At 41.7% G+C, this 12,834-nt stretch overlaps 1 protein-coding gene across 4 annotated transcripts in view; it reads right to left on the reverse strand.

The window, feature by feature from the left end:
• Ptbp2 (polypyrimidine tract binding protein 2) overlaps nucleotides 1–7,737 on the reverse strand; it is a 65,578-nt gene extending 57,841 nt beyond the window's left edge. For 2 of the 4 annotated variants that reach the window (XM_031375304.1, XM_031375303.1), the window contains exons 1-2: nucleotides 7,558–7,737; nucleotides 5,888–5,918 (exon numbers count right to left, since the gene is read on the reverse strand). In XM_031375304.1, the coding sequence (XP_031231164.1) occupies nucleotides 5,888–5,918; nucleotides 7,558–7,565 (39 nt within the window). In that variant the 5' untranslated portion in view covers nucleotides 7,566–7,737. The remainder of the gene's footprint in view (nucleotides 1–5,887; nucleotides 5,919–7,557) is intronic. The other 2 variants (XM_031375302.1, XM_031375301.1) reach the window with 1 other exon arrangement.
• Between the last annotated feature and the right edge of the window lie 5,097 nt (nucleotides 7,738–12,834).

Here is a 12,834-nt window from a genome sequence, read left to right on the forward strand (position 1 = left end):
CTGTAGATGAGCATCTACATAAGACTGTTAAATTGATTGTTGTTTTATATCAAACTTTTATAATACTTTTTTTGTTGTTATAATATTTTATATATTTTAAGGAATATGACAAAAGATATTGTAGGTATTGAGGGGGGTCTATGGGAGGAGCAGTGGTACAAAAGGGGAACAAGAATGTGATTCAATCCTATTTCATTAAAATGTTTTTAAATGTTAACAAATTCAGATAAATTGAAATCATGTAACTTTTCTCATCATAATGCAATAAAAGTTTTAAAAAAAGAAAATAAATAAATAAATAAAATACATTATGCATAAAAAATAAATTTCATAATAAAAAAAAACACTTTACAGAAGCTGTGGATACTGAGAGATGAATTCAACATAAAAAAAAATATATATAACTTCACCGTGAAATCTTAAAAGACCAATGCCCAAAACTTTAAAGACCTATGTGAATGAAGAAATAAACTTTATTTTCTCATTGACAGGAAAATTCAATATTAAGTTGTCAGTTTTCCTCAAATTGCTTCACCAATTCAAGCCAAATCCAGTAGAATTCCAGTATGCTTTCTATAACTTAGAAGAGCCAAAACAACTTTGAAAAAAAGTTGGCAGAGCAAGGCAACTTGATTTCAAGAGTTAGTAATGCTTACAACAGTATGCCTTTGGCATCTAGCAGATAAAAACAGGTCCAAAGCAAAGAGTATAGGTACAAAAATCATATATAAGTAAGCTTAAGGCAACTTGTTTTTGACAAAGCTACAAAACTAATTAATGGAAACATTTATTTTAGCAAACATTGCTAGAAGAACTGATGCCCACATCTAAAATAAAAATTTTCAATCCATGTTCACGACCCATGTTGTGGGACTCGATTTTTTCTCTCTTCTCCCTGCTTCTCATACTGTAGTCTTCCTCTCTATTTCTTTCACTATCTTTCCCCTATTTCCTTCTAGGTTTTTGATGTATATTTGTGTGTGTGTGAGTGTGTGTGTGTGTGTGTGTGTGTGTGTGTTAATGTAACAAAATGAAAAGGCCCTGAAAAATTTTAATCCCAAATGGAGAAGAGACCTAAGTATTTAACTGGAATGAAAACTCTTAGAAAACAAAAGTCATTTTACTTTAGGCTAGGAAAGGCTTAAATAGGACAAACTAAAGCATCCATAAAAGAAAAAAGTTAACTAAAATGGAGTTTATCAGCATAACTACTGCTCTTCACAGGTACTGAATAGAGAATGGAAGGTAATGGAAAATTTGTGCAAGCTACTGATAATAAAGGACATGTCCAGAATGAAGCCTGACAAAATCTAAAAGTAAAACAGTATCTCAGAAACATGGACAAAAAACCAAGCTAGATGTGATGGCTACTGTGGTTGTCAACTTGACTAAACCTGGAGTTAACCAAAACCCAACCTGCTTGATACACCTGAAGGGATTTTTCTTGATTAATTCATTGGAGGTAGGAAGACCTACCCTACCATCTCCACCTTTTAAGTCAGAAGACCTAACTTCTGGCAGTGGCCTGTATGAAGGTCATGGAGGAGAGAAGCTTTTGCTTTTTGTCTGCTTGCCTTCATTCTCAAGGGCAAGTTTGTGTATCTTGCTGAGGCATTCCTTCACTGGCATTATAGAATCTACTCCTTCACGATTCTGATGTGTGCACATGACCAGCTGATGCGGGAGCTTCTTAGACTGAACTACTATTGAATTCTTGGATTTTGGGTCTGGAGACAGCCATTGTTAGACTAAGGAACCATAGAGGTGATCATTTGAATGAAAATGGCCTCACAGACTCAAAGGGAATGCTATAAATTTGAAAGGAGGGTGTATGGCCTTGTTGCAGGAAAGGGTGTCAAAGAGGATGGGGCTAGAGATTTCAAATATTCAAGCCAGGTTGGTCTGTGTCTCTCTCCATCTTTGTGTCTCTGGGTATGTTTGTGTCTGTCTGTCTCTGTCTCTCTCTCTCTCCCCACACCCTCTCTCCCTCCCCCTCCCTCCGTTCTTCTCCTTCTCCTTCTCCTTCTTCCCCGTCTCCTTCTCTCCCCCTCTCCTCCTCCCTCCCTCCCTTCCCTCCCTCCCTTCTCTTCCTTCCCCCTCTCCTTCCTCTCTTCCTCCCCTTACCCCCTCCCTCTCTCTCTCTCTCTCTCCCCCTCTCCTCTCCTCCTCCCTCTCTCTCTCTCTCCTGCCTGCTAATCCAGATGTGAACTCTTGGCTTCTCTTGCACCATGTCTGCCTGCATGCCACCATGCTTCCTGCCATGAAGATTACGGACTAAACCTTTGAATCTTTAAGCCAGCTCCAATTAAATGTGTTCCTTTATAAGAGTTGTCTCCATCACAGTGTATCTTAACAGCAATAGGAAGCCTATGACAAAAGCCTATAAGCTACTCTAATACACATACACACACACACACACACACACACACACACACATATATATATGGGGGGTGGGGGTGGGCACTGATTCATTCTATAAATTCTCTTCCTCTAAAGAACTCTTTTATTGCTGGTGGGATTGCAAGCTGGTACAACCACTCTGGAAATCAGTTTGGCAGTTCTCAGGAAATTGGACATAGTTCTACCAGAGGACCCAGCTATACCACTCCTGGGTATATACCCAGAAGATGCTCCAACAGGTAATAAGGACACATGCTCCACTATGTTCATAGCAGCCTTATTTATATATAATAGCCAGAAACTGAAAACAACTCAGATGTACCTCAATAGAGGAATAGACACAGAAAATGTGGTACATCTACACAATGGAGTACTACTCAGCTATTAAAAACAATGAGTTATGAAATTCTTAGGGAAATGGATGGATCTGGAGAATATCATCCTGAGTGAGGTAACCCAATCACAAAAGAACACACATGGTATGCACTCACTGATAAGTGGGTATTAGCCCAGAAGCTCAGAATACCCAAGATACAATCCACAAACCACAAGAAACTCAAGAAGGAAGATCAAAGTGTGGATACTTCGATCCTTCTTAAAAGGGGGAACAAAATACCCATGGAAGGAGTTGCAGAGACAAACTATGGAGCAAAGACTGAAGGAAGGACAATCCAGAGACTGCTCCACCTGGGAATCCTTACCATATTCTATCATCAAACCCAGACACTATTGTGGATGCCAGCAAGTGCTGCCTAACAAAAGCCTTGATATAGCTGTCTTCTGAGAGGCTCAGACAGTGCCCAACTAATACAGAAGTAGAGACTCACAGCCATCCATTGGACTGAGCTCAGGGTCCCCAATGCAGGACTAGAGAAAGGACCCAAGGAGCTGAAGGGGTTTGCAGCCCCTTAGGAAGAACAACAATATGGACTAACTAGTACCCTCAGAGCTCCTAGGGACTAAACCCCCAACCAAAAGAGTACACACATGGGGGACTCATGGCCCCAGCTGCATATGTAGCAGAGGATGGCCTAGTTGGTCATCAATGGGAGGAGAGGTCCTTGGACCTGCGAAGGTTCTATGCCCCAGTGGAATAGGGGAATGCCAGGATGGTTGGTGAGCAGGGGGAAGGGGGAAGGAACAGGGTTTTGTTTTTGTTTTTTTTTTCCAGATAACACATTTGAAATGTAAATAAAGAAAATATCTAATAAAAATAAAATAAAATTAAATATATATATATATATATATATATATATATATATATATACCAATCATGGTGGTGTAAGCCTTTAATTTCAGTACTTGGGAGGCAGAGACAGACAGACTTCTAGCTGGAGACTAGCCTAGTCTACACAGTGAAACCTTGTGTCAAAACAACAAAAGGAGAGAACAGCTGGCAAAAGGAACACTGAAAATGCTCAGAACAGATACCACACAGAAATATGAATTAAAACCACAATTAAATTATCACTTCACACCCACTAAACACTAAAAAGCACTGAGAAGTCTCTGGAGGAACTCAAATTTTCATATCATGGTGGTGGCAAGACGGCTGTAGTTCTCAATTAGTTAAACATATGCCTAACATATGATTCAGCCATTCTTAACAATGGGCCCCAAGAGAAATAAAAGCATATGCCTGCACAAAAACGTGCAAAAATGATCATAGCAACTTTATAATACCCCCAAACACAAATGCCCACTATAGGTTCTTAACTACCATATAGCATGATGATACTAAGCAAACTGTGGGGAAGAGAACATTGATACACGTGTAAACAACTTAAAAACTTCTGCTGAGTGTAATACAACAGAAGACCTCCCTGAGTCCATTTATTTGAAATTCTAAAAATACAATCAAATCTATGGTGACAGATCACTTGCTTCTGGGAGAAGGAAAGGCAAAGGGGATGACGGGGCAGGAGGGTAGGAGGGCATTCCTAGGAGTAACAAACAAGTTTCTACCTCGATTGCAATAGTGGTTTCCTGTGTATGTGTGTGTTGGGGGGGGTACATTGCATACTTTAAATACAGGCAATTATGTCATACTGAAATAAAAATTTGAAGATATGTGTCAGAACACAATGTATTTGTACAAAAAATAGGACATGCATGGTAATGTGTGCAAATTAGTAATTTTTAAAAACGTGAAAAACTTAAAACATCTACACCTAAGCAACTGAACTGTGAAACAAGAGAAATGCATACTATATTTTCAATTATTTTAAAAATGCACATGTATTACTTTCTTTACAACTATTTACTTGTAAGAGTTTAAGTGCTTATACATATTTCTGCAACCAACATAAGTATTTAACCAATATAATAGAAAATGATAAAAAATTAACTTTTTAAACTTTATAAACTTTTATATTGAACAACTTTTTAGAATGGGGAGTGAATATTTTTATACAATCTTCTAGCAATAGATCACAGAGCTGTTACTTAACTCATTTTTATAGCTCATCCTCTAATAACAGACAGACCACGATTTATTAGTTAACTCATTTTGACAAAGTACTTTGTATCATTTATTCTTTTATATAATTCACGAAAGAAATCTATTTGGATAATAACTACAATACCAACACATTTTGTACTCTTGACCTACTCCTGACTTCAAAGCTCTTAATATCTCAACCTGAAAAACATGACTTAATAAAACTCAATGTTCTACCCAATATTAAAGCATGGGCCTCTAGGTCATTATCACAGAAAACACAGTAACATCTCCTAACCTATTCTGAACATTAAACCATCATGAACACAATTTTTAATGATCCAAGAAAAATATTGAAGGTCAACCTCACTAAACCAGGAACACTCCCGGTTCTCCTAAGGGTATTTCTATTTGTGGGGTTTTATATTTATACTTAAAATTAAGGTTGAGGCACAGGAGAAATCCTATTACAAACTTGGGAATAAGTTAAAAGACAAAGAATATGTCCTAACAAGGCAGAAAGGCTTGCAACCAAACATCTGCAATACACTAAGCACTGAAGGGTCCATGCCTTCAAGGGAGCACCAGATGGTGGGCATGGAGTCCACTCTAAAGACTGGGTAGTGTCTCTACCCAAGCAGTGAGTGAAAAACTACTACACACGAGAAAACTCTTTAGCAACTCAAGCTGAAAGCACTTAAAGCAACTGTGTTCTTTTTTGATGTCAGGACAACTGATTACCAATGTGATTCATTCCTAACACATACATCTCACTTTAATCAGAGTCAAACCGTCTTAAACTTACAAACTTTAACACTACTTAAAGAGGTTAAACAAAAAAAATATCAGCTTATTATCAAGTAATTAACATACCATAGTCATTAACAATATCCAACTGTACACTTGCTCATAGACTTTGACTTTAATGAAAAAAATATTTTAGGCTTGGGTTTTGTTGTCAAGGATAACTGAAATTTTCCACTCTTTACAATGGTACTATATTCAACATTCCTAGTTTCCACTTTCCTTTCAAACATAATCTCCTACCTTCACACCAACAGCAACCTCAGTGACAATTCTGTAAAGGAAAAAAACAAAAGTGTCAAACTCTTATTCTTCTAATGATCATTGCTTAACTTTAAAACTTTTAAGATCTTTCATAAATTCTACAGACCCTGGCAATACAGTTAGAAACAAATACACAGATGCTCAGTGATACTTTTTTAAAACTATTATTTACCTGGATTTTTTTTTTTAAATAACTCTGAACCATGAGATGTTTCAGTCAGTTTACGATCATTTTTCAGAACCTTTAACAGCAAGATGAAAAGGCAGAAACACTATACTACTCCTAACAGTGCTTATATACTGACATCAGCAACATAAGTTCTTTGGTAACCTAAACAAAATCTGGGAATTGGAAAATCGTCTGGAGAGAAATTCACAACATGTCTGAAGCTACATTTCATGTGGAAAACAATATCCCATTAAGATAATGTGTGGCACTGATTTTTAAAGCCTGTTAACCTTTTTATTATCTCGTTAAAAACATCAGATAACTCTAGACTGATTGCCTACTGAATAAATTGGGATTTCACTTTTAGACTCTTGAAATCCAGACACTCCTATTAATAAAGGTCCATGTTAAGTGAGTCTCTTTTAGTGCCCCTTCCTCTCAATAGGCTGTGAACTGTGCTCCCTTGTCTGAACAATGAGTTGAACTGGGTCGTCTGGGATGTGGAGTTAACAAGGGCGCGACGTTGGTCCTCATCTCCCCCCCACACACCCCAGCTCTCCTCTCACTCAACATCCTCCTATCTTCATGCTCAGCCTCTCAAAGATTCGACACGACTCTGATCCATGTTCCACGTTTGCTTGGGGTTTTTTGTTTGTTTTTATTTATTTATTTTTTATTTTTTCACCAGAAACTAATCAAAGTAGGGAGCGCGGGGGAGGGAGGGAAGACAGCCCTGTGTGGATTATCTGTTGTCTCTGCCTTGCCTGGCTTGGTGGCCTTTGCCCATGTGACTGATGCTACCCCAAACACTTCCTGGGGTTTTGTTTTGTTTATGGTTTAATTTCTGGGCCTTTTGGGCCAAGCCTTGAATTTTTTTGTTGTTGTTGTTGTGAAGGCATTTTGATGGCCTCCAGCCCCCGGCTCCCAGACTCTGATGAAAACAAAGGAGTGTGTGACATGTGCCCTCCTCCCTCCCGCCGCCACGCGCCCTCCCCTTCCCTGCAGCTCCCGCCGCGGGGTTTCGGGCGAGGCCCGGGATGGCGGGCCTCGGGCTTCGCGCTCCGCACAGGCCTCCGCGGCTTGGTCCGCTCGCTCGCGCCCGCGCCGCCTCCTCCTCCGCCGCCGCCACCCCAGGGTTCGGGTCTCCCCGCGGCGTCGACATGGCTCCCGAGGGGGCAGGGCCGCACCGGCCTTCCCGCCCCATCCCCATCCCCCGCCGTCAGGCCGCACCGAGTCCCCACAGAAGCCCCGAGGCCTCCCCGGCCTCGCAAGCGCCGCTGCGGTTCGCGCCGGTAGCCGGGGCGGCAGAGGGAAGCCCGGGGAGGGGTGTGTGTGATGGGGCGGGGGTTGGGTAACGGCGGCGCGGCCTGGGAGGGGCCGCCGGAGCCCCGCTCCCCGACCCGACCCGGATCCCGGCCCCGGCCCCGGCCCCGCCGGCCTCCTCTCCGTCCCCCATCCCCTCACGGCCTCCGGTACCTACCCGTCCATTGCCGAACCGGACAAAGCTTCGCTCCCAAGAACCGAGCCACGCAGCCAGCGAGCCACACAAGCGGGCGAGAAAATGGCGGCCAGGGCCCGACGGAAATTGCCGAAGGTGCCGGAGCGCACGGGGCAGCGCGCGGCGGCGGAAAGAGCCGAGCGCGCGGGCGCCCGGCGGCGGGAGACGAGCGGCGGGGCACAGGGACCGGGGGAGTGGGCGCCTCCGCCGTTGGCTGCCTCCGCCTGCCCGCGCGCTTGCTCCCGCCCTCTGAGACGTGCCTGCTGCAGTGGCTGGCTGGGCGTCCTGGGTTCCCTTCCGTGGGCGGTCTGAGAGGGGACAGCCTGCCTCCTGCACCGTGGATGCCTCAGGCTGGCCCAGACTGCAACGCTGCTCCCAGGCCGCTTCCACTTTTCCCTCCAAGCTGCATTACCTCCACCCACAGAGGCCAAATCCCAGGCTCAGCCCTTGAGAAAAAGATTTTATAGCTGCATCCTGGACCACGTTTACAAACTGGCCATCCTCAATGAGCTTACCCATTGCTTAATACAATATAACCACATCTCCTAAATAAGGACTGCTCACCAGCAGGTTGGTCTTTGCTTACCAACCTGGAATCCATCAGTGGGAGAAAAGGTGATTCTCATTTGGGTCGGTAATTATTGAGCATCTGTAAGGAAAGACATTTATACCAAGATCCCCGAATGGGAATGGCCACACGCTGAGCGAGGTGGCATTAAGTGTTCCTGTATTCCAACTTTGGTGGACGTTATGGAAAGAAGAGGACAATGGAGTTAGCATTAGTTACAGAGGATGAAAATGTTAAAATGGCCTAGACAAAAATCACTCTTTTCCATAGGACTCAAGGTCTTAATATCATAGAACATGCTTTCCGTTTTCCTTTAATGTATTTGTATCGTAGTCTCAACAAAGTTTGGTTTCAGAAAAAAACGTTCCCGGCATGACACTAATGCCAGCACCATCCTTTTTGGCTCCTCACTTCCTCCTCCAACACTTACCAACTCTGTCCTTCCAGGTGTTCTCCATACCACTTCCAGATCTGCCGCATCTCCTTCAAGAAACCGCTTGCCCTTACCACCTGGAATTTCACTTCACTAAGTGGGAGATTGTATGTTATTTTTAAATGATAGGTCAGAACCTGGCCCCAGCTACTGCAGAGGATGAAGCAACTTAGTGAGACACTGTTTCAAAAGCAATCAACAACAACCACACACACACATGTACACTGTTGCTATAAGAACTTTTCAAAGCCATCACCTGGTCAAATATTCTTGATTTGCCTCAGGGATTGTCGATTCTTTTGAAAAATCTAATTTCCTGTAACACCTCCCTTCTATCTACACTATTGACATATGATACATAAAGGACCCATTATCATTCCCTTAATAATAGTTTTTCATGGGTTGTAGTTTTGTTCCCATAGTTTCAACTCAACAAATCTGTATGCTCCCAAAGGGAGGGTGGGGGATACGGGATTCATTCTCCATATTCCTCACATTGGCTCAATCAACCCTGACAATTGGTTCTTGCTTTGTCTCAAGGAAGACAATCTGTGTCAAGAGTAACAGAACTTCTTCTGTCCAGTGTCAGATGTTCACTAAAATACATCCTTTGTTTTTCTTTCTAATAAAGTATAAGAGCAAACACACAACACAGTCAATATGCTGACTTATTTAAGTCAACACTTGAGTAGAATATATTCGAGGTGGTTCATAAGGCAAGACACATAAAGTACCAGATTTTAAAATGTAAAGAAATGAGGGTGTAAAATGTAAGTTGGGAATGATACTAGTGTATCAGCACAAAGCAGCAGCAGGCTCCCCTGGACTTCTACCCGAGGTTTCTGTTTCAGCCATTTGTTCAGTGGTAAACCGTGGCTGGGAAAGAGTAAGTGTAAAGTCTAGAAATACTTTATGAGTTTAAAACTTTGCACCATTCTGAGTAAAGCATAATGAAATCTTCTCCCTCTCATTCTCCAGCCAGGACAGGAGTCATCTCTATGTTCAGTGGATCAAGGCTAAATAGCCCATCTTCCAGTTGTCTTATTCAATGGACAGGTGTCTTTCATCCACTTAACTATCATATTATCTCAGGGTTTGTATGTGCAGGAGTTCCTTGGTTAACTCCCAAAGCCCCAGAGTAGTGCTTCTGGCAATCTATATGCCAAGAAATTGTCATATGTCAAGAACTTGTAAAATGCTTCCTTAGAAGGGAACAAAGTATTTTAAGACAGGAAACATATTCCCATGACGTTCCTTAGTATGTTTTGTGCATTTACTCTATTTTTATTATTGTTAATCTCTGGCAAGGCCTAATATACTAATAGTATGAGGTTAGCTTATCATACATTGTTTGCAGAAGATGGTTGTACAGAACGAAATAACACACATAGAGGTTGGTACCGCCTGCAATTGTAGGCACCTGGTAGCAGGACAAGACCTTATCCCCTGGCTGCTATCTACCACAAACATATCCATGAAAGCCTGGCTTCTAGTTTGAGATGGTCCATTTGTTAGCTACACGACACTGGGCAGGGTCAGCATACCCAAGGATGAAGTATTCTTTCATGACAATGAGATTAAAGGGAACGTCATCATCCAAATCAGTGTCCAAACGACTTGACTGGCCGAGGGAAATGCTTAAGAAACGGTGCTGCTATCACCTTGACTGTCGCCTGGTTGCTGCTGTTCCTATCGCTGATACTATTCTCTGCAGAAGGAACTTTTGAGGCAGCCCATGTCCATAGAGATGTATCTGTACAGAGACTCTTCCCAAAGGTTAAACGTGGCAGTAATGAAATTAGATTGGCACTCGTACAGATGAATAAACGAGGGGGAAATGTCACTGGCAAATTTGTAAAGTCCTACCCATATCTGTGTGATTGTGTGGGTTAACCATGGGCTAGATTATTTAAACAGTAGAGGTGGCCAACCCTTGTAAATGCTGACAAGATTCAATTCATGGTTATGGAGTCCTAACAGAATAGGCAATAAAATGTGAAGTAGCTGGACAGTATTCTTTTCATACCCAGATCTTCCTTCAGTACAATGATTTGTTCTTTTCCATCTGAATGGTAACTGTTTTGACCTTTCCCAGAAATTTTTTCACTCATGTGAACAATCATTAAATCTAATTTCAGCCTAGGCTAAGCCAAAATGGGGTCTAATACTGATGCCATAGAAATAGCAAAGGGGATCGTGTTCACAACCATAACATTTTAGTCTTAGTCTGCTTAGAGTACTGGAGTAGCGGTTAACTTTTCAATATGGCAAGAGAAATAATCATATACCAATTAGATAACATTTTATTCTTGAGGAGGTAATATGAACTCAAAGTAGAGAACAGGAAATTCAAAACGGTCAAAGCATATGCAAACTCCCTGGGAAAGGGAAACAATTAGAAACAGGAGGCAGATACTAGGTTGCTGGGAAAGTCAAATAGATGGAAAGGCACAAAATTCCCTTATAACATGAAGAAAATTATCCCTAAGTGCCATGTGGTAAGGGTTTTACAATTTCCCAAATATACTTAAATTGGAACATGATGCTTACGACTTCGGAGCCTGTTAACTACGTACCAGTAAAATCTATTAGAAGAGAGAGCCTAGGTTTTAAGATCCTGTTCCCCATCCATATTCCTTAGCCACCTGTCTTTCCATTTTACTACATACATTTTTAGATATGTTCTAATACCTGTATTGACATTGTGATGGTTGATCAACTGGACACAGTTAGAACCATCTGGAAAGAGAGTCTCAGTGAGGGACTGTCTACATCAAGTTGCTGGCCTGCGGGCATGTCTGTGGGGACTCGACTCCATCGCAGTAATTGAGTAGGAAGATTGCACCCCACTGTGGGTGAGAGGTTGGGCCCTGGACTGTAGGAGAGCAGAGTGAGATGAGTAGTGCACATACCTGCTTTCATTCTCCCTCTGCTCTGACTGTGGATGAACTCGCTGCTTCACACTCCCGCTTCCTTGACATCCCACCGATGACGATGGACTATGTGGTGGTTTGAATGAGAACGGCCCCCATAAGGCTCGTAGATTTGAATACCTGTTCCTCAATTGGAAGAAATTGCGGGAAGGACTAGAAGGTGTGGACTTATTAGAGGAGGTGTGTCACTGGAGGTAGACTCTGGGGCCCTGCCTTCTTCTCTGCCTCTTGTTTATAGGTCAGATACAAGGTCTCAGCTACTGCTATAGAGCTAGGTCGGCCTGCCTGCCTCTCCATTCTCCATCATGATAGCTGTGGGCTCATCCTCTTGAAACTGTAAACAACAATTAAATGCTTCCTCTTATATAAGTTGTCTTGGTCAAGGTATCTCTTTACAGCAATAGAACAGTGACTCAGTGTCACCTAGAATTGTAAGAGGGATGAACCCTTCCTCCCTGACAGTTGCTTCTGTTATTATTTTTATCACAGCAATTGGAACCTAAACCAGGATAAAAATATTCATTGGTTTGTTTTACTCAATGGTGATAATCATTATGTAGTCAGTATTATTTTGTAACTTAAAAATAGGTAGCTTTGAGATCTAAGAGATTAAAAAAATACACATTATAGAGTTTTAAATTGTCTTGTTCTTGCTACATGACTATGCATTCCACCAAAGGAAAAAAAACTCATACTTTATTCAACTAGACATACTAACAAATCCTTAGGTGGCCTTTATGTTAATTTTGTGAAAATTTTGCAATTAATTTCATTGTTTCTAAGTCACATCTGCTAGATGATTGCTATAAATAAAAGAACTAGGTAAAGTGTTTTTAATTCTGAAAGATGATTCCAAAGTGCCCTACATAAGACTTAAGACCTTGGAGAAAAATTAGCAATTGCTTTTGTAATTAAGTAATTGTCAAAGGCCAACAAGAGAGTGCTCAGCAGGTAAAGGTGTTTGCCATCACGTCTGAGAATTCATGCGATCCACCTGGCCCACTCCTACAAGTTGTCAGATGGCCATGGCATGTACACACACACACACACACACACACACACACATACACACAGAAAATAAAATAAAAGTGCAATCTAAAGGTAAACAGGTAAAAACAACAATTAAATAGGAAAATGAGCAAAGCACTTGAATAGGATATTAAAAGTTTCTAAATGAGCACAGAGATCCTCATCCTCACTTACCAAAGCCCTGGGAACACTGCACTACAATGCTTTGTTTTGAGCTCTCTCGAGAGACAAACACCAAACTGAGTACTGAGAAAAAGAGAGTCTCTTCCATGCTGTCACTCACACGGAAAGACAGA

Source organism: Mastomys coucha, unplaced genomic scaffold (genome assembly GCF_008632895.1).
Source record: "Mastomys coucha isolate ucsf_1 unplaced genomic scaffold, UCSF_Mcou_1 pScaffold16, whole genome shotgun sequence".
Classification (NCBI taxonomy): Eukaryota; Metazoa; Chordata; class Mammalia; order Rodentia; family Muridae; genus Mastomys; species Mastomys coucha.